General features: G+C 27.6%; 1 protein-coding gene across 4 annotated transcripts in view; it reads left to right on the top strand.

The window, feature by feature from the left end:
* The window catches only part of LOC129965744 (ankyrin repeat and fibronectin type-III domain-containing protein 1-like), a 619,339-nt gene that overhangs the window by 497,900 nt on the left and 93,702 nt on the right, over nucleotides 1–27,737 (top strand). For all 4 annotated transcript variants that reach the window (XM_056079892.1, XM_056079893.1, XM_056079895.1 and 1 more), the window contains one exon: nucleotides 233–311. In XM_056079892.1, the coding sequence (XP_055935867.1) occupies nucleotides 233–311 (79 nt within the window). The remainder of the gene's footprint in view (nucleotides 1–232; nucleotides 312–27,737) is intronic.

Raw genomic sequence — 27,737 nt, 5'->3', positions numbered from 1 at the left:
AATGATATTTAAGCCCTATTATCAAAATTTCCATAACCTAATATGTCCTTCACAATATATACTAAGATGTCGGTCTTTATTTTTTGGAGATTTATTTTTAATGAATCAACTGCAACTGGCGAATTACTCACTATATAACACACTCGAACTTATTTCAGTTTTATATTGTCTTTCCTGATTTGTTATTTTGTAACTGCTACCTTACAAATAACTTTTTATTGCATTGTTTCAGCATTATTTGCTGCTGTGGAGCACAAACAATTGGACCGTGCTCGTGGAATTTTAGAAACAACAAATGTGGATGTCAATAGGTAAGTGCTTAATCTTTTCTTTCTTAAAAAAGTACATCTTACAGATAACAAGAGTTACTAAAAACATTTATGAGATTTTTTAGAAATCAATTAGAAAGTGAAAAACAATTTTATGGATCCATTAATGAAAGAATTTCAAAGCTGTATTTTTGTACAGTTAACCTCCAAATCGTTACAAATCTACCTGAAAGCAAATATATATATTCAAATTAGCTGTGCTGCCATCTGGTGTTATAAGAAATTATTTTACACGAGTAAATAAAATGGATGAATTTCATGTCCTACACCAATCAATATTACTTATCGTATTATAGCTAAAAGATATAATAAACAGAAAGCATGAAAATGTGCAGTATTTAAACATTTATTATATAATAAAGTAAATACATTAAATATTACAATTATAATATTAGGAAAAAACATCTTGTTTGAGCAGCCGATGGAAATGGGATTATTACTGCCAAATTTAACTGAAAACTTATTTTCTTTTAATTTAAGGTTTTGCAATTTTAATTTTTTGGTATAATTGAATATCATTTCATGATAGCATATACATATATATATTAAAACACTATTTTAAATAAAAATTTCAATACTGAATTCGATTTAAGAAATTAATTCAAAGCTAGGAAAATTCACTTTTGTTTTGTGAAAATTTTCTATACAGATAAATAAGTTTATTAAGAAAGTGAGAACTACAATTTATCTATGAAAGAAACTTAAATAAAGGTAAATAAGAAAAAGTTCAACTAACTTTAGATTTTAAAAAACATTTTTTCCTGAAATTGATATAATAGAATAGATGAAAAGCTTCATAGTTCTTTTTGAATAGAAAGAAGAAAATAATGAGGTTTTAATGAATTTGGCTTCTAGATCTAAAAATACCTAGTAGTTAAACGGAATTCTTATGCGTTTATTCAAAAATTACGGCTGTATAGTTTTTAACAATACAATTATGGTTTCTTTATAACAGTATAATATTTTATAAATATACAAAACAAATATATAAACATATTCTTTATTCTTTGATATACGTGTTTATTTATTATATTCCCTTAGATACGAATTACATATTAAAAAAGGAATAATACTGCAACGGATTTTACTTGCATAATATCAGAAAATCCCATACGTTGTGTAAAAGCCCATTCATTTAAAAAATATAATTTCACTGATTCAAAGCTACTTTTTTTTAGTTAATTTAAATAAATTTCTGATAATAGCATGGGCAAATTTCATTAAACAGGCATTTAAAAATGCAATAAATGAATGCAATTTTATCACACGATTTCATGTGCTAAAATACAAAGAAAGAAACTTATATTCATTTTTCTTTTATTGCTGGTGTAATGGAATATTATTCTATAGGAAACTGTGGGGAAATGATATAAGATACATTGCAATTAATAAAATTTATATTTATTTTTGTTTTTTAAATATTTAAATATGAATTAAAATAACTTTGATTGATCATTATATCGTACATAATTTTGATTATTGATTGACTTTTGTTTGCTTCCCGATATGTTAAATCCAAAAACTTTAGCATTGAATTTTAATGCCATAATTTAATATTATTTCTTTAATTTGAAAGAAATATTATTACTTTAAATAAAATAAAATTATTTTATATTTTATTTAGATTATTACATTGTTATTTAAATTATTCTAATTTAAAAATTCAATATGCCTGAATGATAAACGGCAAATCATATTAAACTTGTTTTGGCTGCTTAAAGAGGGTTAACAATTTTGTTTATATGATGATATTAAAAGTATGTAAATTATAAAATATGCATACTTAATATAATATAGTTTGTTTCATATATTTTTTTATTTTAATGCATGTTATTTATTTAATGAAAACTAACTATGGTAGTCCTTTGTATGCAATAATTTATTTTTTCAAACATCTAAATTTAATTACACACACACACACGCACGCACGCACACACACACACACATATATATATATATCATTGCGCGTACTTTCGCGATGCAGAAAATGCTACAATTCCTCTTGCTACCCGCTTTTATTTCATTCCCTGGTGAGCAACATTGTTCGATAAGTTTGACAATTTGTTTCCACTTTTCATATTGTTTTACAATATACAGAGTGAGAGGGGGGAAAGGTCCGTCCTGTATGTTGTTCTTATCGATCTATTCGGAACATAGTTTGTTATGCATTTGTATTGACTTTCTTAGGTTTAAATATTGTTTTTCACTGCATTAAATTTTGTGAAATATAACAAAGAAATGTAAGATTTCCTTTCCACATTAATGACTTAAATTCATACTTTACAGCTACAAGCTCATTCTATAATTTCTTATTCTGAATAATATTTTCTTATTATGATATTATATCTCAGTGTTTTATATTCGGAATTTATGTGAAACACAAAAAACACCAGAAAATGAAATGGAGAAACAATGAAAGAAAGGCGGTAAAGGAAATTAACATATGAAAAAATCTTTTTTTAAATAAAATTAATATTAAATTTTTCTTCATTTATCTCTTAGATACTCATTTTAATAGCAGTATATTAACATTTATAAATGTTAATAACATTGTTAACATTTATAATTAAATTATAAATGTTAATAACATTGTTAACATTTATAATTAAATTATAATGTTAACAATGTTAACATTTATAAATTATGTTAACATTTATAAATATCAACATTATAAATGTTATGTTAACATTATGTTAACATTTATAAGTGTTATGTTAACATTATGTTAACATTTATAAATGTTATGTTAACATTATGTTAACATTTATAATTAACATTATTATAAATGTTAAATTAACATTTATAATTAACATTATTATAAATGTTAAATTAACATTTATAATTAACATTATTATAAATGTTAAATTAACATTTATAATTAACATTATTATAAATGTTAAATTAACATTTATAATTAACATTATTATAAATGTTAAATTAACATTTATAATTAACATTATTATAAATGTTAAATTAACATTATTGTACATAACAACCATAAATAATAGTTTAATGAAGATAGACAATATCCTTTCAGGACCACCACACACACACACAGTTTTTTATTATGGCATTATGTGTTCAGAGTGTATACATACCTTATGATACAAAATATACAACAAAAAATGAATTGAGTTTGGGCAGCTGAGAATACAATCCCTAACGGGTTTGCTTTTCGTAACGCCTCTCCGGAGACGAGTCCATTTCATATTGACAGGGGAAGACGCTTCGCGATTTCAAGAATCCACAAATTTTCTATCCGTGAGATACATGTCATTCGCTAAAAGTAGATTGTAAGTTAACTGCAGAATTATATTGACAAGAACTGGTTATATTTTATTGTAAAATTATTTGTTATAAAAGAAATAATTTGTTCAGATAACTTATGCTAAACAATGAGGTGCGTATCATTTTTTTTAATTCAAAGTTTAATAGATGTTAGGAATTCATCTTGAATTAAAATTCATATCTTTTTTTCTGTTTTATAATTCTGAATTTTAAAAGTGCAGTATTCAATCTTTCCATGTCAAGGTATATAAAAAAATTATTTCTTTTATTAATTTCAATTATCCAAAAAAAAATTGATAATTCAAAAAAATTACATTTTTTTTTTTTACTATGAGTTCAAATTAATAATGTATATAATTATCTGTTGAGCTGTTTTATAATTTTAATTCTAAAAATTCTATATTTAACCTTTTTATGTCAAGGTACATGAAAAAATATTTATATTTATTAATTACAATTTTCCAAACGATACTGAAAACATAAAAAAATACATTTTTTTACAAAGAATTCAAATTAATAATGTATGCAATTATTTAAAGCTTTCAGAAATCCATGTCTTTTTATCATTTTCGTCAAAAAAAAATTAAGATAATGAATATGATACTGAATTTTTTTTCTGCGTCCTTCATATGTTATTCATCAATAAAATCCTCAAATAAAAAAAAATAATCGTCCAATTTATCAGTATTATATATTTGCTTTTTATTGCTTCTTTTAAACTTATATCTTAACGGCGTAGTTTAACTGAAAAAATGTCGCCCTACAAATAAGTATTTCAGGCAAAATCATCCCATCAATCCAGAACGCTTAGAAAAAGAAATTAACTATGAAAAAAATACTTGTCAATAAACCATTTTTGCTCATTAAGAAATTGGTTGTTAATTTTAATGATAATATTAATGCTAATGGCTCATCACTGTATTCTTCGTTATAATGAACGATTTTTAATCTTTTATGTTTTGCGAAAACATATAATTATTTCCCAATAAACAGACAATAGGATGCGAAGCATTTGAAAACAAATATTTAAATGCAAATATCCGTGTTAGCATAGAATGAAAAAGACGCCAGTTCATTTAACACATTTACACCTCATTATCTGCACAAAAAAGTTGTCTACTGAAGCATTTCCTTCTTCTAAACTATAACAATAGCCAATAATTCTTCCCCAGAGCGGTTTTCTCTTTTGAAGATCAACTTACCTCAAACGATTTCTTTGCAAAATGCCTTGCGCGTAAAACATTCTTTTGAAATTCTGAGTCGTAGGAGTCCTTTCTTTTTCCGCAGGTAGTAAAGTAGGAAAAAAAAAAGATCTTTTCATCAAACAAATCGATCTTTCTATCGTGGGCGAAGTGAGAGAGAAAAAATTCATTGTCATTTAAATCGCGTTCCGCCATTTTTTTTTTTTTTTCCCTTCGTATTGTATCTTCACTTCCTTGCTAGCGTTTCCTTCTCAAGAAGCAAATGACGAAATTACAAATGAGGTTTTATTCATAGAATGCACATAAAAAGTACAAAAATGGTAAATAGCCGTCTTGTTGTCGTGCTTTTGAATATAGATGAAGTATTTACCCCTTCGATTTGAATACGAATAGCAGTTCTATTGCTTTTAATTTGCAACACTTGAAATTGTAATAACTGAGCTTTGATCTTTAATTGAACTTCTTTTTATAAATCTGATTTTTCGGATTACTACAAGAGTTTTGACGGCATTGTGGGTACATCTGGAAATAATAAATTTTTAGATGTTTTTTTGTATATACAGTCTCCTGGAAAAATGTTCTATTTTTATATATATATTTATTTTCGAAAGACAATAAATGTTCCAAACGACTCCGTGCAAACAAACATCTACAAATTTTATTTTGACAAATATTTGAATGAAATCCATCTTTTGATCCTGTGATCTATTTTGTACTGCAAAGTACTAAATTAGGTCACAGTTTTTGATTAAATTCAATGCTATTTTTTTTTCTCATTTTACGTGAATTATAGTTTTTTTTTTCAAAACTTTTAGAAAAGATGCAATTTTCCATTTTAAAGACTTTGAGTGAAAATTTTCTGATTTATTATGGAAAAATAATAGAAATGCAGATAAAACTTTCAGTTCGATATAATTGTGAAGATATGATATAAAAACAATTCATGAAAACATTGATTATCGTTGAGTTACTTACACAATTTTAAAATCACCTCACTATTTTTAATTTATTTATAAATTTTTATGTTTTTAATGATGCCTTAGAAAAATTCAATTAAAATATTTTGATGAGTAAAATTTATTTCAGGTCTTCGAAATTTAAAATATTGTAGAATTTTGGTTATTCAAACTAAATAGAATCAGACCCAATCAGCATAGTTGATGATAGAGATAATTAGATTATTTGAGAAAAAAAATATTTTTTAGAAAAACAAAATGTGATTATAATTTACTCATTTAATGAATTGTTGTTGTTGTTTCTTATGGCACTTGCCACGGACAAGGCCGCTGTTCAAAGACAGCCGATAAGGTTGTTTAAATCGTACCTCTGTTTTTTATCGTAGAGCCAACTTGGTCCAAGAGCACGACTTGACTACTCACGCATCCCTCATTCGCTTGCACAACCCCTTCTTACGGGAGGGCACATTCACACATAGAACAGGAAGAACAACCATGCCCAAATGGGACTCGAACCCGGGAAGCCCATATCACGAGGAAGACGCGCTACCCCTATGCCAGGACTCCGGCACTCATTTAATGAAATAACATATTTGTTTATATTTCTTATAATTACATTGCATTAAATAATCTTTATTTGAGTATATTAGTTCAAATCAGTTATTCCGCTATCAGTTAAAGATCAAAACTATAGTTTAACTATATGGCTCTGTACATAAAAGATTTAATATTAAGATCAATACACAAATAAATATTTACTTATAAACACACATTCATAAATACTATAAAGTAAAGTATAAAGATATAGTACAACTAAATCAAAATAGAAGTAAAAAGAAAAAAAGATTCGCAGGATTAACACAAGTGTTGCGTTGATACCAGGCTTTCCTGAATCATATACAGGTTGATACTGGTACTCGAGTATACCAGATTCTTTCGTATCTGATACAGCAGTAACCGAATTTTTAACCATCGGAATGGATCGGATACTCGTTGGATATCTGTTCGCGCATTTGTACCAAGACTGGTAACTGATACTGATATGAATATCCATCTTCGGAAGAAGTGGGGATGACTATTTCCGGTGGTCTTCATTTTGACAGTGATTGACGTATGGAGGAGAACTGGAAAGGAAGTAATTTTTTTATATGATCAGTATGGAAAAAGACAGTGATTTTTTCAGTTATATGCGCACCATTATATGGGGGTAAAAGGTAGTAATAGCTTGAAATTAAGTATATATAACTAAAAACATCACAAATACTCATAATATCCCAGAAACAGAACTACTGCAAATTAACCTATATTGACTTAATACTTTGTTCAAAATGATGTAATATCAAAAACGAACGAGCGAGAAGATTATTAATTCAGTTCAAAAAATTGATGCCGACGATCTGATACACTTAGTTTGTATCGGATTGTGATGAGCGAGGATAGAACCTGGGACCTTGTGGTTCGCAGTCCAGTCCATGATACAAAAGCATATGCTCGTGCAGCGCAGCTGTTAACTGGCTTATTAGCTATTCACCTCAAGCTTGTGTCATTTTTGTGTACTTGATACTTCTGCATATCTGATATAAGGTATCAGATCTGTTTACTATCATCCAATTCCAATTGAAACAGCACAAAAAAAGCTTCCAATTGAAAAAGAAAATTAGATTAGTATCAAAAATAATTATTGATTCCGAATATTCATTCTTCCATTCTATCTAAATGGACTGTTTATGGGCGCCAAACTGTTTAGAAAAGTTCAAAATTCCAAGCAACATAAAACTGATCGTTTCAAAAATTACAGGATTTATTTTGAATCAAATTTGAACAAGAAATATTAATTATTTAAAACTTATAATTTTACCGCAATTACTATATTTTGTGACATCTTCTTTCTAGATTAAAATTATTTATCAGTTTATCCATAAAAGTTTTTTTTTAATTTCTAACTCACTTAATTCATTTTTTTATTACTGATAAAAAGAATCAGATATCTGATATTTCAGATTAAAATTTTTAAATAGAAATATTTTGAAAAATAAAGTAGCAAAATCAAAGTTTTTTTTTAATTTCTAACTCATTTAATTCATTTGTTATTGCTGACAAAAAGAATCAGATATCTGATATTTCAGATTAAAATTTTTAAATAGAAATAAATATAAATATTTAAAAAAATAAAGTAGCAAAATCATAGTGAGAAAAATAAGACTATTTAATCATAAAGATATTAGTTAAGAGATCAGTAAAGATAAAACTAAAGATACACATTATTTAATCATAAAGTTATTATATTTTTATTTAATTTTAAAGAATTGTTCAATCAAAAAGATTTCTAGGCCTCCAATTCCTTTATCGATAAGAAATACTTAAAGGTAATCAAAATTTCTTATTCCGTAGTTTATTATGTTTTTTATTAATAGATTATTAAAAAGTGTAAAATAAATATCTACTCGTAGCACATATTGAAATAATAATAAATGAATGCAACATAAAAGTTTGCATTTTTTTTTCCTTATTGAAACAATTATTATCGTTTGCTCCTTTCGTAGCTCATTAAGTATTACCCTACATTGGAATTTATTTCTGTAAAATTAAATAAATAATTTTATTCGTAATAATATTTAAATAAATAATTCTTTTCTTTACTGTGAGATATTTCAATATTGGTTTATAATTTATGCGTTCAAATTAATTCATCGGGTTTATAGTCGATATAAAGGTTAATGATTATACATATGCAGTATGAAATCATGTATTTTAATAACTAATTAGAATTATCTAAGGCAATTACACATTTTGAAAATATATTCTTAATTTTATATTTTATTAATTCCAAATCACATTAAATTTTAAGAGACAAATGTGACTTAATTCTTCGGAGAGCAAACGTTTAATATATAGAATTCACACTTGTATGGCTGATATTGAATTATTATAAATCAAATAATTTTGATATCCTCGTTAATATTATACAGTAGAAATTTTAACAAAAAATTTAGTTGTTAAGCTTTAGTTTATTTTACATCCTTTTCTTGAAATATAATGCCGTCATAATATTTCTTAACAGAAACTTAATTTCTTAAAAGCTGTTGTTCCAGAAATATATCTCAGAAATAGAAAATAGTTCAGAAAATTTTTGATAAACCCTTTTATTCTTGAATTATAGTATACATATATAAATAATGGGAGAAAGAAAATGAATTACATTTATGCAGATTATTTTGAATATTATGCAAAAAACATAGTTTTAAAAGAAATTCAATATAAAAGGGCATTTTTAAAATGATTGTTTGCTTTTTGCTTTTCAAATATCATAAAAAATATAATAATCATTAAAATAAAAAAGAATGGTTTCAAGTTTGATATGACGGATACTTTATACTATATCCGAATTTGTATATCATTCTTAACACATTAAATTTCAAAAAATTCCATTTGGTTTATTTCATGGAATGTTTGTTTGCTGAGTACAAAACGTAGTCATGAGTTTATCCAAAATCAGTTAGTTACACATGTTCCTAAGTCAACACGAGCAGTTTATTTTCCCAGTGAGAATCATTTCATACCCAATATCATCTTTATATTTTCTACTATTGCGCAAGATTATTGAGTTATAAAACGAATCAAAGTTCTTTAACCCCTGAATATCGTCTGAAAAGAGTAAGAATACGCATGGACAAATGTATACCTAATTTCGCTTTCATGCTCAAATAGAATGAATCACAATCTTATAATCATAAAAGTAAAGCAGATTCGTTTCGAAGGAAAACTTTTATTATTATTATTATTTGTACAGATGTTGCAAATTTATTATTATTTATCATTAAAAATAATGATTATATAAATCTATACTATTAATTTTTATTATTTTAAAACAGCAAATTATTTCTAACAAAAAAGAACGTTTTTTTTTATTATTATTTTATTGTCTAGGAAGTATAGAGAAAGTATTATAATCATCAAAAATCCGAAGAATTTTTGAATAATTTTCACGTTTTAGACTTCTCTGGGTTCTAAAGTCACATTTCTAGTATTATGTCTGTCTGTCTGTGACGAAGACATCTCAAAGCACTTAGAACTAGATTGATAAAATTTGATACATGGTCTTTACGCCGAATTTGTTGGTTTCTATCAAGCTCTGAGAAAAATCCATTGATAGGAACTTATTCCGACCGATTGTCCCTCATAAACTTTAACACGATAACTACAAAACCAAGAGAGCTAGATGAATAAAATTTGGTACGCAGATATAATATCTAAAGTATAGATGAATTGTAATATAAAGTATAAATATACACGGATGAAAAAAAAAAGCATAGATGCAAGTAAAGCATAAAATCTAAATATACTAAGATTTAACTTCTAAAATATGGATCTCAAGTATTTATCAATGTTTTATAAAACTGAATTTTCACTGGCATATAAATGTGATTACTCGAAAATGTAATGCCTTAAATATGTAAAATTTCGTGTTTTGATTTTTCTGACTACAATTATAGAACTGTGTCAAATCTTAATTTCAATCGATAGAAAACAACACGCCAAAAACACAAATTCGATTTCCGTGTACCTGTTGCTAAATTCCAGGGCTATTGTTAAATTTATTTACCGAAAAAAAAATCCCCAAGGATCGCTTTATAGATTCAACAAAAATACTGTTAGATTTTCTCTATAAATGATATTTAAAGTTATTTATATATAATCCGAAATTATTTTTTTGTGTTTCCATTCTGCTATTGCCTTGCTGTCCTGCTTGAAACAAAATCACAAATAATGTAAATGGATACAGAATATAATCTCGATTATATTTATGTATAGAAAGCATCCGAAAAAAACTAAGCTAAATTCATCTATATCTATACTTATAATAAAGCTCAATGTGTGTGTGTGTGTGTGTGTATTGGCGCTCTACAGGCCAGGTCATTTGACATACAGCTATCAAATTTGGTACATGTATACCTTAGAGGTCGGGAATGTGCACCTGGGGTCCCTTTTTTTGAAATTTTCATTAGAATTTTAACTATTAGTTAAAAACTAACTTTCCCCCAAAAAAAATCTTCCATTTTCCCCACCGCCAACCTTTCCGCCAAAAAAATCTTCCATTTTCCCCACCGCCAAATGAGTAAAGCTTTAGTTTGTTTTTTTTTTCTCCCAACAGTAATGAGGCTAGGTTTAACGTTTTTCGGCGGATTATTTCAAACGATTCTGTTTATTTTCTTAGTGTTTGATGCATTTAAAATGAAACATTGTTAATGAATCGATCTGTTCATGATGAATCTGAGAAAATTTTGTTGACAAATTCTTGAGATATTACATAAATTAAGAAAGATATTCTTTAGTGCCCATAAAGTGTAAACGCTCAGTGACTCTATTATCAGTAATCATATTATTAAAAAAATGCTTTGTTTCAGTATTATTATATTAATTGCAGATTAATCATTTACACTTTAATTTAAAGCATAAATTCTACGAGGGGTAACAGAAAATTAGAGAGATACATATCACGTTATGACTGAAGGCGTTTATAATATTATGAGTGAATTATGTGACTATCAAAATTTGAAATTTTAAAATATTTTGCTGAAGAATCTATTAAAGTTGGAATTGCATAAAATATTTAATTATTAAAATTTTAACGAACATTAAGATTGGCGAACCGGCTGGTCGCCAAAGGCGGCTAGTAGTAAATAAAATAATCTATTAAAAAAAAGATGAAGAATTAAATAAATAACGCAAGAAAATTACTAAGAATTTTAAAAAACGGATTCAATTTGAAAATTAATTGAATTTAACCACTTTAATGAGATGTGATGCAACTAATTATTTTAAACAATACTTTTAATTTTAAAGTTAGGTGATTTCAAAAAGGGTTCACTCAGTCTTTGGAACGGTATGGAATGTTCGGAATAACAATTACCTCCAAAATAATTTATCACTTTTTCCATTTTTCCCCTTTCTTATTCAAAATTCACAAGATAATCGTTTCTGTTCCAGAATTCCTGTATCCGACTATAGCCGGAAGCTTTAATTTTTCAATTTCAGATAATTTTTGTTTCACAACTAGCTGCTTTTGGCAACCAGCATGTTCTATAGGTATTCCACTGAGGCTTCATTCCAATCAAATTTCTTCTTGCTCTTTATGGTTCAATGAACGCTATGACAACAATTTGATGTTTATTGATATTTAACCTCAACTATTTTGAAATCCTTACTTCTATTCTATTTATTGTATCGATTCACATTTTTAATAATATCGAAATCGATGTAGTAATTTTTTATTTTGAATAATCGATTTTTTTCTTTATGATGCAGCCATCAGAATTTGCGATTGTATCGGAAAACACATTATAAATCAAATCTCTTTCGGATCTAATTCAAGTCTTTTTAAATCATTGTTATCAATTTATTATTTGATTAATTAATTAGATTAATATAACTTTAAAAATATTTAATGAATTATATTAAAACTCTTTTCAAATTCATAAAGTTTCTTTGGGTTTATGTAAGATTAGTTCGTGATATGCCAAGCGGTGATCGGACTTAAAATACCTTTATGTATAATATTTTTAACTTAAAGATTATTTTTGTATAAAATGTTACAAAATAAATAATTCCTTAATAATAAAATCCTTCTGATCTTTTTTTCATCTGCTTTCAATTAAAATTAAAATATGAAATAAAGCAGAAGATTTTTTAAAAATCGCCAATAGTTAAATTTCGCCAAATCAAATTAATATTGAACGATTGTTCTTCAGGCTTAGTTTTAAACATAATTTTATCGCTACTTTAAGACCAATAAAAGCATTGCCAAAATTAGAATAAAGGAGAAATTTTAAAAAATAGTAGTAAAGTAGTTTAACGAATAAAAAAAGTTAAAATTAAAATGGAGATGAAAGTTCAAATCACTCTCTCCTTTTTTTCACTCTATTCCAATTTACAAAAATTATAATTTCATTCGCTTTAACATGTGTGGATAAGCTGCGCACTTGTTCAACAGTTACGAAAAATCTGAAAACGGTATTATGAAATGAAAGAAAATTTACATTACTAAAGTTTTGTAATTAGAGAAAGATTTAATGCTTACACTGTATATCATTAATTATAGTATTTTTACTTTTTCACTCTCTGTAAATTAATCTTTAATACTGTAAATATACCTTAAATAGTACCTAAATACCTTATATACCTTTAATATACCTTAATATACCTTAAATTATTACATTAAAACCATATAAGTTTTACATATTACAGAAAGTACTATAATTTGTATATTTCTCTTTGCCGATTTCGGCTTTCACTTAATTTAATTGCATTTCTTGGTAACAATACATTTAATAAAATTTTCAGTGACTAAAATGCACAGCTTAAGATGCCATTTGTATGCTTTAATATATACACTTGAACAGCAAAGTGTTACTTCATGGACATTATAATATAAGGAATAGGAAGTAGATGACATAATTTGATCTTTTTCCTGCAAAACATTCACGTACGACGTAAGATATTTATTCCTGGATGATGTTTCGGCGAGATTTGATGAAAAACATTTATAGCCGCAAGTAATATTAAATTGTTTGCGACATTTTAATGTTTACTGGTATTAGAGATCTCGAAGTTTGTTTGTACCTTTAATTTATATTTTCGAAGATTTTTTAATTCAACCAGAATTCCTTTTATGATTCCTTAGTTTTAGAGAAAAGGAAAAAGAAATTTTTGCCTTGGCAATGTTTTGCTTATAAATCTTTTATTCTTCTCAAAATATACTGCTTTTATTTAATAAACTATTTCTAGCTGCTACCTTGCAAATACAGCGATCTTTTCTGGATAAAAAATATCATAAAAAATAATTTCAGGTGGATCTGTGTAAATTGCATATAGATTTATAATAATTAAATAATAACTCTTATCGTGTGAAAACTTGTTATTGTTTTGTTTTGAGGTTTTTGAAGCCACAAAATGCACGGGCAGAAAACTGGCGCTTTATCGTTTTTGAGGCATTAGTTTTTCGCTTTTAGGGTTATTAAAAAAGGATGAAGATGGTTGTCACATTGTTTTGGCTACTTATCGTCAACAAAAAATTACAATTTGTCGTGAATGTCGACAAATGCCGTGTCAGCCACGTACCTGATTCTCTTCTCTGACCAATAAAGGGCGGGGTCGTAAAAAGTTGTAGCCCGAAGAAGAACAGAGAAGAAAATGGGAATGAAAGCGAAACAGCGAGGAGAGGTACCGAAAGTTATATATATTATAATGATAGTAATAATATAATTTTTTTAAACTTTAATTTTCAACTTTTCTAGCTGGCAAAAAGAATTTGGAGTTCGACTGATTTTGGGGTTAAAAAAAACCATCGTTTCTCTAAATATCGACGCATGCGTAATCTGATAATCACGTGATTGTTTCAGAAAGAGGTTTAAACTGGTTAATGGCTTAAATTAAATAAGACAAACAATGAATTTAAAAACAGAATAATGTTCTCATATAATTAAATTCACATGATAGCAAATTTTATTTTATTTTTTAATTTTTGTCTGTTATTGAGTGTTTAAAAAAGTGTTCAATAAATGAAATAGAAAATTTCTTGAAAGAAAAATTGAAAAATTCTTAGAAGTGTAATATTTCTTCTACCTCAGTAGTTACAAAGACCCAGTAAAATAATTCATCTCGAAGATTGTCAAACATAAAATTCAGCCGACACATAAATCTCGACTTCTTCTGACAGAAATTTTAAGATAAATGCTTCTTTCCCAGCCCTTTTAAGGCGAATTTCATCATTTATAAGCCGCAACAGCTTTCAGACAAACAAGCCCCGGTAATCCTGTGTAGGAGTGCAATTTTGAACTGTAGATCTTTACTCTTTACTCTTCAAGATCGTTCTGACAATCATATTTTGAAGAGTGTTAGCTGTATTCCTGTCATCAGGAACTTTTAAAGTAAGAAAGCAGTTGCAATCTGTCCTTATCAAATTGTGGAGTGACTGATATTTCTGCATTTGTTATGTTGTTTTTCTTTTCTATCTAATCTCAAACAGAAGAAGTACTTTATGGCCCTGTTATTTTTTTCCTGGCCCATTATGATTCTGGAAAAAAATTATGGGTTACCAAGGAATTAACTGTTTCTAAGGCATAAAATGCACGGTATCTTTAATGTTGTAATGAAAATGTATTTTGGGAACAATTTTTGCCAACGTGGTTATCGTATGTGATGATCTATTTCTCCTAGTACATGTATAGTTCACCGTGAACACTTTACGAAATTTAAATATTTTATCTCATTTTCAAAGTTTTATTCGCTTAGTCTATCTATAATTAAAACTAAATTTATATTGATAATAAATATGTGTGTGTATGTGTGTGTGCGTGCGTGCGTGCGTGTGCGTGTATGTGTGGTCCTCCACAGGTTACGCCATATGATCTAGAGCTATCACACTAGGCACATATTTACCTTGTGAAGTCAAAATATGCAGCTTGAAACGATTTATTTAAAATTGTAAATTAATTAAAAATTAATTTGAATTCTCGGCATTTTTTTCGCGACAATTTCTAAAATTATTTCTGCACAAAAATAAATTTTACAAGATTTTAAAAATTATTTTTTTAATAATACCAATTTAAGTATTGAGCAAATTGGCGATCGACCTTTGACGATTTAAAAAAGAAATTTGCCTAATTTTTAACAATAGATTATATAGTTGCCCTGAAAATAAAACCGTTTTCATTGTTTTATAAATATTTAATCGCTAGATTTGTTTCCATCGTTGAAAACTATTGCAAAGGAATTCTGCTTAACATATTACAAATCAAATTAAAAATAGCGAAATTTAGAAGATTGATCAACCAGACATATTTTTAATAGTGCTGTTATGTTATGGACTAACTTCCATGTCTCTAAATAATAAAATATGTCTTGAAATGCGTGTCATGTTCTTTTACCTTTAAATTGGGATAAAAGCGAAACTAAATAACTAAACGATACAATTTTCTTACTAAATTAAAGGTGAAAGCCCAAACAATAAGAAAACAATATAAATTAGGTTCTTTGAACACGTTGACGAAACAAAAGAATGTGCTAAATCTGTCTATTGACAAAATCCGCAATGACTTAGTTGCCAAACCAATATATTATCATAACCACGGGGTTATTTCAGTAAACAAGATTTTAATCGTACAATAAATTAAAATCTTGCATAAAAGCATTAATGTTGCATCTATCAACTTTTGAAGCCTGCGTCCTGGCCTAGTGTAGCGCGGCTTCCCCGTGATCTAAGCATTCCGGGTACGAGTCCTGGTTCGGGCATGGTTGTTCTCTTCCTTATGTTCGCTCTGAGAGATGCGTGAATGAGCGCCCCTGTAAAAAGGGGTTGTGGAAGCAAGAGTGTGTGCGCTATCTTCATTTGAGTTAGAAGTCAGACTTCTGCCCTCGGGTGCTCAGAGGTCTTTACCCTCAGAAGCTACTGTGCAAAATTTGGCTTAAATAGTCACACGACAAAAAAAAATCACCTTTTGAAGAAAAAATATCTACTGTGAAAGAAATACTAGAAGAAAATATATTTATATTTATCGGTATTTCGAAAACTTCAATAAATTAAAGAAACAGTTAATGAAATTAAAAATTTTTTCTACAGATATTGTTTTTAAAAAACTTGCAATGTATCGATTCTTAGATAGCAGTATTTATAAATGGATTTTAGAATCTTAGGCACTTAAATAAATGTCTCTACAGGTCTCATTAGTAAATCACTTGTAAATAAATGTCTCTACAGGTCTCATTAGTAAATCACTCGTAAATAAATGTCTCTACAGGTCTCATTAGTAAATCACTCGTAAATAAATGTCTCTACAGGTCTCATTAGTAAATCACTCGTAAATAAATGTCTCTACAGGTCTCATTAGTAAATCACTCGTAAATAAATGTCTCTACAGGTCTCATTAGTAAATCACTCGTAAATAAATGTCTCTACAGGTCTCATTAGTAAATCACTCGTAAATAAATGTCTCTACAGGTCTCATTAGTAAATCACTCGTAAATAAATGTCTCTACAGGTTTGGAATGATAATTAAACTTAATCTATCAAAATAAAATGTTCAATAAAAACACGGAAAATAATAAACTGAAGAAATCATAAAATGTTCAGCCGAAGTTTGCACAGCATGTTTTTATTAGTGCTGTTTTTCTTTTTTTAGAATTCATATAACATTATTGCTTCAAATAATTAACTTTTTAAATAGATGTATGCTTTAAAAATATTAAATGACTCAAAATTAAAGCAGTAATTCAACTGTAAAAAAATTTTAATTTCTTTTGGAGTTAAAAATATATTGATAAAAAGAAATAACAACATAGATCATTTTAATGAGTTTAAAAGGTGAATATATTAAAAATAAAAATATTTCACTTCGATAGTTCTAATGAATTAATAGCGGGTAATACATTAAAACTTCTGAAAGGGAAAACAAAATCAAACATTTTATGAAAAATGTAGGTGTATTACTTTCTATTATATTTCAAAATATTAGATATTCTTAATTATATTTAAAATAAGTTTTTAATTATTTTTTACAAAGCTCATCGTTATGTTTGTATCTTTTTAATAAAAATTATTTTCTCACAATTCAGTTGGAATAACACATTAAGACGTTTATCTTAATTGGAATATTTTTTTTAAATAAACTGAACTCAAAAAGAAATGGAAGATGTTTCCTTTGGATTTGCATTTAAGTTTTTGATAAATATTACAACAATTTATTGCCTTAACTTACGGAAAACATTCAATAATTGAATAATAAATAAAATAATTGGAAGTAAATTTTATCGTCGAGTTTATCACATAATTTAACTTTTACACATAATTAATATAATAAATCTGACATTTCTTATATCTGCGACGACTTTCAAGATTTTATATATTTTTTAAAAGAATTTATTCATTTTAATATGGTAATTTTGTTTGTTTTTTTATATATTTTCTTTGTAAAAAAAAACTCAAACTTCATTAGAATTTAAAGCGCAATTCTAAAGATTCTTCATTTCTTATATTTATTAATTATATTAAACAATCTTTCTCATCTTTTTCTAATTGCTTTGAGTAGCGAAAATTATTTTGCGCCATCAACTGAAGGACAGTGCTTAAAGCTAAATCAAGGAGTAGGGCTGGATTATAAAAAATTTTAAAAAAACACTAATTTATAATTAAACTCTTCCATCAAATTACAGTTAAAATTAAACATACCACACACTCGAATTCATTTTTCAATAATTAATCCTGTCTTGGAGTTTATAAAAGCAAACTATTTTTTAAAAAGTTGCTCTCTTCTAAGACTTATTGTACATTTTATGCAACAAAAAAAAACTGGGGAAAATAATTAAAGTAAAACCGTATACTACTTTTTAATAAATTTTGTTCTTAAATATAGGTGGGCACTTGCCTTAATTTTTTTTATCTAAAATTATTCGTAGGAATTTTCCAATGAATGAACACCCACGCCCACATTTTAAATTTAAAAAAAAATGCGCAACTAATCTTTCCATTAATTGTACTTTAAACTGAACCTTACATGCTGCATATTTTTAGCCTCGAGAATTGTCTTCCCATTCTTTAAAAAAACTGTTAGCAAAAAATTCATATTTTTTTCATTATTATAAAGAGAAACTATGTATAAATTTGACGATAAAAATAATTGAAATATTATAAATATTGAGAACTTCTGAAATTTTAATTTACGTTATATTTTGTCTTTTTCATTGTTTGGTTACTGAAACAATACTATTTGTTTGGATTTAATGAAGTATTTTTAGAAATTATATCAAATTAATTATTTAATGAGGTATTTGTTAAGAGAATAAGGTTATTTTTTCTTAGCTATAAAACTTGGAGCAAAAATTAATTTTAGAACAAACTTTGCATTTACTTTTAATTTTAAAAAAATATCCTGTTGTTATAAATAACTATCATTAAAATAGTTTTTAAAAATGCTAAACGGGAAAAAATGGCATTGTAATTTATATTATGTTCTCGTGCATGCAATTCTTAAGATCATCATTTTCAATTAATAAAAGTACAGGAAAGCCTTAGATGAAATATATAAATATTTCTATATATTTCCTATTTCTCTCTAATATTAATCATGGCATTATATTTATAGCAAAATGGTCAATATGTTAAATGTTCAAATGTTTCATGATGAAAATGTACTCTAAAAAAGAGACGACGACAGAACTATTTCAAAAGTAATTAAAATGTACTTTTATCTACAAAAAATGACATCGTTTTTCTTATAATTCCCATGAAATTTTCCTTATCTAACCAAAAGAAAATATTTTCTGCATAAGGATAGGTGAAAAACCTTTTGATTACTTTAATTTCGGGAACTGAAAGCAATGTTAATACAATCTTAATCCATCATTAGCTTTTAAGAAAACTAGGAAATCATTCTCATTAGTAAAGGAATATAAAAATTTATTTGAATTGGTTCTTTTTCAAATTATTTTTTTCTAATATATCTTATCCACGTGTCTAGTCATTGAATTTCATCTGTAAATATCAACAAAAAAAATCTCATCGGTAAAAGAATATGAAAATTTATCAAAATTGATTCTTTTATCATATTATTTTTTTTTCTAATATATCTTATCCACGTGTCTAGAACTGAATTTAATCATTAGAATGTAAAAAAAACCATTTATTATATTCTTTCTCAATTTTATAACTTCTAGATAAAATACGATAATGAGGTTTAAGCTTAAGAATATATTAATAAAAAGAATTAAGAATAATAATAATAAGAAGAAGAAGAATTAAGAATAAGAAGAATTAAGAATAAATAAGAATAAACTCCAAAATTACTAGTGATTTTTGAAACCTTATAAACAATATCTAACATTCTATTTTTCCAAACTAAGTCTAAAATTTCTTCTACTACTATAATTATGAAGAAACGACCTTCATGGCAAAAACTGTACACAGTTAGTAATTCGAAAAGGGAATTTAAATAATATTATTTGCGTCTGTAAATAAGTCTGTATAAGAAATCAAATGTAAACCGTACCTTTAAAAACAATCGCGAGCTTTAAGATAACAACATTTTATTTTTAACCATTAACACTCCGGATACTAGAGAATGTTTCCTTTTGATAGGGTTTACTATTTTGATATCAATAAAGGATGTTATTATCTTACTTACTGCGTTATTCATTTGCAATATAAATATGCATGTTTACATAACAACTGACTTCGTAGACCTTATTTAAAATTTGACATATTTGAGAAATATGTTGCAAACAACTTTGTAAAATATCTTAGTACAGTAGAAATTTAATACAGTATGAAAAATGAATCTAACAATAAAATGTAATAAAATTTTATGAGTAGATAATTTAAATGACAAAAGTTTCATAGTTCAGAATTTTTTATGTTACGAACAATTCTGCAAAACATCTTAATATAATAAAAATTTTATGCAATATGAAAAACTTATCTAAAAATAAAATGTTATAATACTTTACGAGTAGAAAATTTAAGTGACAGAAGTTTTATAGTTCAGAATTTTTTCTTCGTTTTAATTAAAAAATATAATAATAAAACTTTGTGAGCAGAAAATTTAAATGGTGGAAGTTTCAGAGTTCAGAATTTTTTTTTTTTCATTTTAATTAAATAATATAGTAATAAAAATTTGTGAATAAAAAAATTTAAATGACAGAAGTTTCATAATTCAAAATTTTTTCCTACATTTATTAAATAGTTTCTGTCTGGTGATGTATTATTAGTTTAATCTTGATATGTATTAATAATTAAGATGTTTAGGCATTCTAAGCAATTTCCATCTTTAGTGTTAGTATTTCAGTTTTAGTTAACTATTTAATCCTAATTAAAAACTGGTCTTATGTCAAGCATGAATGCCATTACTTTCCTTTAAATAATCCAAAGAATAATTTAAAAAATTTTTTGGATCTCTTTTAAAAGTTTTCACAGTTTCAGTGTGGTTATAATGCTATCATGAATATCATATTTTCCATCTAGCCACAGTATTTATAAATAATATTTTTCAATAATTATCTGTTTCATCTGGTGAAAATTATTGCAGATAATTATGACTCAGTCAAATATCACAAAGAAAGGCAAAGAAACCATGCATGACGATGCATTCGATTGTTGCAAATGATCATATGTTTAATCTCCTTCGCTGACATTGAAATCAGGTCTCATTTATTCTGTATAATCAGGATGATATTTTGTAACATTGCATATTAATAATAACTTGTTTCTTTGAAAGAGAACTGGAATTGTTTATAAGCTTAATGATTAATTAATGACTAATTAATTTTGAATAAACAAAACAGTCATAAAATATTCAACATTTTATTAGTGAAAACACTCTTTAAATCTGAAGAATAAAAGACAATTCTTTGTGCATCTAAAAGTGAATTTTCCGAAACTGATTTTATTTATCATAGATTAAGCTATAATATTTGCAAATAAAATTAACACCACCACAAACCCCAAACTGGTTGCTCTGAGCCGCTGGAAGGCTCAAAATTTAAATGACCGGACTACCACAACAGCAACACTGGCGAAAACTGTGGTTGAGACCTAAGGGACATCACCGGCTACGGTACAACCCTTCCCTAAGGAAGTACGTCCCTTCATCGATGGGAGGAGCCAGACTCCCACAATTTTGTATACCCACCAGGATGGCGAGAACCAACTACCATGCATGAAGCTTCTCATTCTCAATTACGAGGGTCCCATCGTGGGACAAATTAAATAAACAATTTAAAAGTAAAAAATTGATTATTTCATCCACAAAATTAATAATTATATACCTGGTAAGAAAGAAACCTAAAAGAAAAAGAAAAGAAATTGTACCTAAAAGAAATTGTAAAAATAAAATGCGGCAAAATTTGATGGAATCCTAAAATTCCAGATAAATAAATGAGGTGAATGTTAATGTTCTTATTTCTTGTTTAATAATCTTAAAATTTTACATTTAATTCAATATTGCACCGACAGAAATTAGAGACTTTTTATGAAATTTATGTGACAAATTAAATAACACATGCCTTTTTCAGTTATGCTTATTTTAATTGAAAATCTGTCTATCCTCTACGAAATACTACCTTTATCCAAATATGAATTCTTTACAAAAAAATTCCTTTTCATAGTTCAAGTCCAAAAGATTTCATGTAATAAATAATCTTTTTTCCCTTTTTTTCCCCCCTTTCACAAAATATGGCGATATAAAATTAATCTCTTTTCTTAACCTGCTTTTGCCACTGAACTTGAAAGCGATGAAATAAAATGGTTTTTCCTACCGTCCATTCCGCCATCCCTTGTCAGACGTGAAATTTATTTTCCCTGACAGGTGGACGTTTAATCCTCTCGATAGTGACATAATGGTGTTAGATTGAATTCCTGGAAAAAAAACTCTTTTCCGGTTGGCTTTCTTCCTAACTAAGTTGAAGGACCGAGCAGAAAATCTAAAGCATCTTCCGAAACAGACAGATCAGCAAAATAAAGTCACCGCCTCGTATTTGGACAGTTGGTAGTGTAATCTGTGATTCAATGGAGAAACGGAAATGGCTAATATACAATGAGATTTTCTTTCCCTAAAAGATTTCTAGTGCTTGTTTATAAAAATAAATAAAGCGGTTGTATCAAGAAAAGAGAAAGAAATTATAAGATTTCGAGAAATGGCAGAGTAATGTCTCTGGCATTGGAAATTGGCTATTTTTGGAAAACAAACCAATCTTTTTGTAAAGTTCTTGAAATAAATGGTCAATGAGAGTGGAAAAGGGTTCGATTCATCCTTAAACAAAGTAACTAGGAAAAGCAATTTTTATTCTATTGATTTGAATTGTTTATATCCTTTGAAAGAAAACATTTATCTATAACAGGTGTCGAATTGTGATTATATGAAAGACTATCCAACATTGGACTTATTAATCAGTAAAGAAATGCTTAAAATATTTCATTCAATGTTCATTGAAATATATTTTTAAAATGAAACGTCTTTAATGAAAGAAACAAATATCGATTTTTTCCAATCTATATCTTTTTTTTTTCTGTATCAAATCGCGGGCTATCTTTGATGCCAGTGAATATATAATGCTTGCAAAGTGTCGAGTAATTTTTTCAATCAAATTAAATACTATATTTGTTGATTATTATTAGTAGAGTGACTCGTCAAATTGCATGGAATAAATGGTCAAAGATGGTGTAAAAGATTTCGCTTCAACTTTAAACAAAGTAACTAGTAAAAGCAATTTTTTATTCTAATTATTTGAAATGTTTATATCCTTTAAAAGAAAATATTTATTTCAAATAGGTGTTGAACTGTGGTTTGAATCCAAATATGAAAGATTATCCAACATTGGAACTGATTTGTCAATAAAGAACTGCTTAAAATATTTTGTTAAATCTTTATTGAAATATTTTTTTAAAATGAAACCTCACTAATGAAAGAAAAAGTATAAATTATCCAATTTGTATCCTTTTTTTTTATCACCAAAAAATTCAAACTCGCGATTTTGCTGAATCTCCACGTTTTAGACCTCTTTGAGTTAAAAAAAACACACACATTTTTGGAAAATGTCTGTTTGTTTGTCTGTGACGGTTGAAATTTGGTATACTGTCTTTACACCAAATTTGCAGATTTCTATCAAAATTTGAATAAAATCTCTTCAGAGGAAGTCAGCCTGTCCTGCTGTTCGAGTATAAGTTAACACGATAAATACAAACGAAGAGAACTAAATAGACAAAATTCGACACAAATATTTAACATCTATAGTGTAGACATCTGTCAAATTTTGAGCCAAATCCAACTACGGGTTGACTGTCTGTAGGTCTGTACTTTCAGAAACAAGTAAACGCAATAATTCAAAAGAGCAATGACTTAAAAATGTATCAAATTTGGAATGAGATTTTGTAGCTACAAATACAATTTTGTGTCAAATTTGTGTTTCCATCGGTTGAGAAAAACATGTCTAAAGCACAAATTCGATTTTTAGATACAATTAACACAAGCGAGTGATTAATCACCAAAAACTCGCCAAGGATAAAAAGATTCAGTAAAAATGCCAAATTGACACCAAAAGTTAATATTTCGTAACTATTGCGCACCAATGCCATGTAAGGCGTTCTCTGGCATGACAAGCTTATTAGAATGTATGCGAGAAAATTTGGGGAAGACTACTCCCTCTGATTTTTCTTTCTGTATCATATCGCAAGCCATCTTTACTGTCAGTGAATATGTAATGCTTGAAAAGCATCGAGAGATTTTTTCAATCAAACGAAATCCTATGTTTGTGTAATGTTATTAATTGAGCGATTCTTCAAATTGTATGGAATAAATTAGACATTATAATCTAAGTTGCCTCTTTGAAACTACGAAAGAGGTGTTCGCGCACAAACTTGTTATCTCGAAAAAAAATTGAAATTATAGTATTACGAAAACCAACAAGCAATTAAAAGATCAATTGTTTATCAGGTTAGTTACGTTTTTAAGGGTACTATATTTTCTTAGCACTTGACTTATATAGGAAGAATCATGTATACTATAAAAAGAAGATACCTTAACAGCACAATATTAATTTTTTTCCTAATTTGATGCTTAAAATGCATTGTTAAAGGGATCATGGACAAAATATAACTACTGGATAAAATAACGAATCGCCAAATATGGTTAAAATTTAATAAAAAATTATTTTGTGCGTTAAGAATTTGAAAGACTTTTTCTCTAAATAATTTTGCATCAGGTGAGACATCTTTTATAATATACATGAAAAATTTTGGTAAAAAAGGGATGCAAACACCAGATATATACAAGCAATTTCACAAAATTTTTATTCTTTTAGTCAGTAATCAAAATACTATGGCAAAGTTTCAAACAAAACACTTAAAACAAATATTTCTCCCTTATTAAAAGTCATATGTGAATTCATTTAACCCTTTAAAGGACCATTTTTTTCTAGTCCTATTATGTTAAAATATTTTTAGGCTTGAAATTAGGATAAGAAAAGCGATTCATTTAGCTTATTTGATCAATTTAATTTGGTTAATTAATAATTAAGTGACAAACCAAACACATCATTTTGTGTGAGATCAAGAACTGAAGCATCTAAGTTTCTGTCTTTCTAAAAAAATTTGTCAGAACTGATGCCAACCTACATAATTTTATACAAAGATTGATAAGTTTGGTGGGAAGCATACTTCCCACGGCCTTAGAAAGGGTTAATAGAGATTTTATATACATGTAGTGAATGTGAAAATTTGTTTACTGTCGTCTAACTTAAAGCAACTGATGTTTCCTATTTGGATAAATATATAATATTAGATACTTATTTTTTAAAAGAGAACATTTTTAGCGCTCTCTTAAAAATTAGCAAATGTTTACTTAACCTTCATCAAGATATTTTATTAATTAATCTGTAAATTTCAGGGTAAAAATGTGGAACAGCCATTTACAATTGCAATAAATAATTTCCTTATTTATTTTTTGCTATAAATTGGATTGCAATTTAATAGCGAAAGTAATATAATTTATGATTTACAAAATTCAATAAGTATGATAAACTTAATTGAACTGTAAGAATCCAGTATTATTAAAATACATATTCAAAATAATCAAAATTAGTATTTGCTAAATAATTGCTTCAAAAAATAGATACGCATAATAAAAATACAATGTATACGATTACAAAATAATACATGTACATTTAAAAAGAGATAAGTTTATCAGGTTGATATGTCTAAATCTAATCTAACCAATAAACAAAGTTGTAACCCACAAATGGATCGTATGAAGTTCACCCGATAAATAAAACTCTCCGCCTACGTGCGGTGAATTTAACTTTGTACTTCCACTACGCTCCCAATATCCGTCCATCTAGAAGACTCTAAACTTGACCTGTTGCTTATCGCTCACGCAAATCAACTGACCACACGCCAACTCTGCGATAAGACTCGATAAAGACGATGTTTAGCAGGTTAAGAAAGTCATTCGTGGTGTCGGCGCAAACATCAGCCCGATGACAAACACGCGAAGGTCGGTCGCTGATGTCGACTGGCGGTCAAACTCATCAGGGACGCCATGAACCGTTACTTGCGTCTTCTGTAACCAATTGCCGATTTTATGGTATCTCGGGCGCGGAGGGAACATCGATTCATGCTCGTTATAGAGGAGTCGAGGTCAAATATGGTTTCCGATTTATAAATGACGAATATTACGCGGTCAATGGGATGAAGGTTTTTGGAGAAATTTTATAAGAATTTTTTGTAATGCTTTCTGTACCTACCTCTATATATCGAATCGAAAATTTTAGATTTAATTTTATTTATTATACATTTTATTTTAAGTAAGTAGAGGATAAATTCGTGATTTATGATTGGAAGAGATTATTGACTTGTAAATGACAAGCTTTGGGCTGTTAAATATAATATAACAATATTGCATTTGGATATTTATATTTATAATTTTTTACTATGAATTTTTTTAGTTTGGTTATGAAGAATAAAGGAAAAACGAAGTATAGCTATCAAACCGATTTTTAGGTAACGATTTAGCTCAGTTTAGTTATATTAATGTCCCGTTTAAAAACAGCACTAGGGCTATTTTGGGAATGGGCCTTGTAACTTTGAGTTGGCACCCCCTCTCCAAGCTTCCACACCACACCGAGGATGTTTGGCCCCTACGGATTTAACGTGCACCAGATCCACTTACACGACGTTATTCGATGGAATTGGGTATCGAATCTAAAACCCTCCGATTCTGAAACCAAGACCTTGAATATTGCACTATTACAGGAGTTTAATTTAGTAGCACTTACTTAATTTCATGAAGACATATAATTATAGTTTTGGACAGACCTCATTATATTCAACCACCATCAGGTGACGAAGGCGACAACTCTATCGGCACCTAACTTCAAACGTCCCAACACCAACAAAAAGACATGGACCAAATTATGGATATATTAGGTACACACACATGTCATATTGTTAGAGGAATAGGGTCTCGAACATCGAACATACCTGCCACAATCCTAAGATCCTACCATTAGGCCCACACGGCTATGACGATCGTTTAGAGAATAACAATATGAAGCTTGTTGTAGAATGTAGCATTCTAGCCTACCCTTTTCCTTCCTAAAGAAGTTTCTTTTCGAAAACAATGTATGCAGTTCAGAAATTAATTTTTGTTTCATTCTATCTGGGCAAATGCTTTTTCTAAATGACTACAAATGAGTTTTCATCATAATCTGTGCGTCCCCATTATTACGCTAAGCTAAAAACTAAGATTACATGAAATTTGTAGGCAATTCTTGTAATGGTATGTTTCCAGTATTTCCTGCATGTCATTCAAAATTTGCTTTGAATATTAAATTTGCCTGATGAAGTCTTAATGGAATCTTATGGATTCTACTTGCGTAGAAGTCAAATGAAGTCAATTTCAGATTGATAAACCAATGAACGTGCTTTACATGTTTGCATTATCAAACACTAAAGTCAGAATCTAAATTCAAACAAGCGCACACAAGTTCACTGTGTAGGTATACTTATATTCCTTTCGAGTTCAAGGAAAATCGCAGAACTTTTTTTATTGATGTTAAAAAAGCAGAATTAATATTTATTTATTTCAAGATCCGTAATTCGGGAACATCAAAGTGATTGGAAAGTTTTTGGAATGCCATGTATGTAAATATTTTGTGGATCAGAAATCGAATTCTTACAAATTATATGCAATATATATATATTATTTATCTCTTAATCGGATTTCGCTTTACAGAAATGCATTATTAGTATCGTCATGCAAATAGTTGCATGCAATAGATTAGTGTTTAATTTGAGGGGGAAAAAATAAAAATTCTTAAACTATAAATATTTCAAAATCCTTTCTTAAAAATGAATTCTGTAGAACTTCAATTTTTATTTCACTGATTACTTTTCATTTCATACATTTTATAGCCTGCATTAA

The sequence above is a fragment of the Argiope bruennichi genome, chromosome 4 (genome assembly GCF_947563725.1).
Source record: "Argiope bruennichi chromosome 4, qqArgBrue1.1, whole genome shotgun sequence".
Lineage (NCBI taxonomy): Eukaryota > Metazoa > Arthropoda > Arachnida > Araneae > Araneidae > Argiope > Argiope bruennichi.
This window is presented reverse-complemented; position numbering and strand designations above follow the sequence as displayed.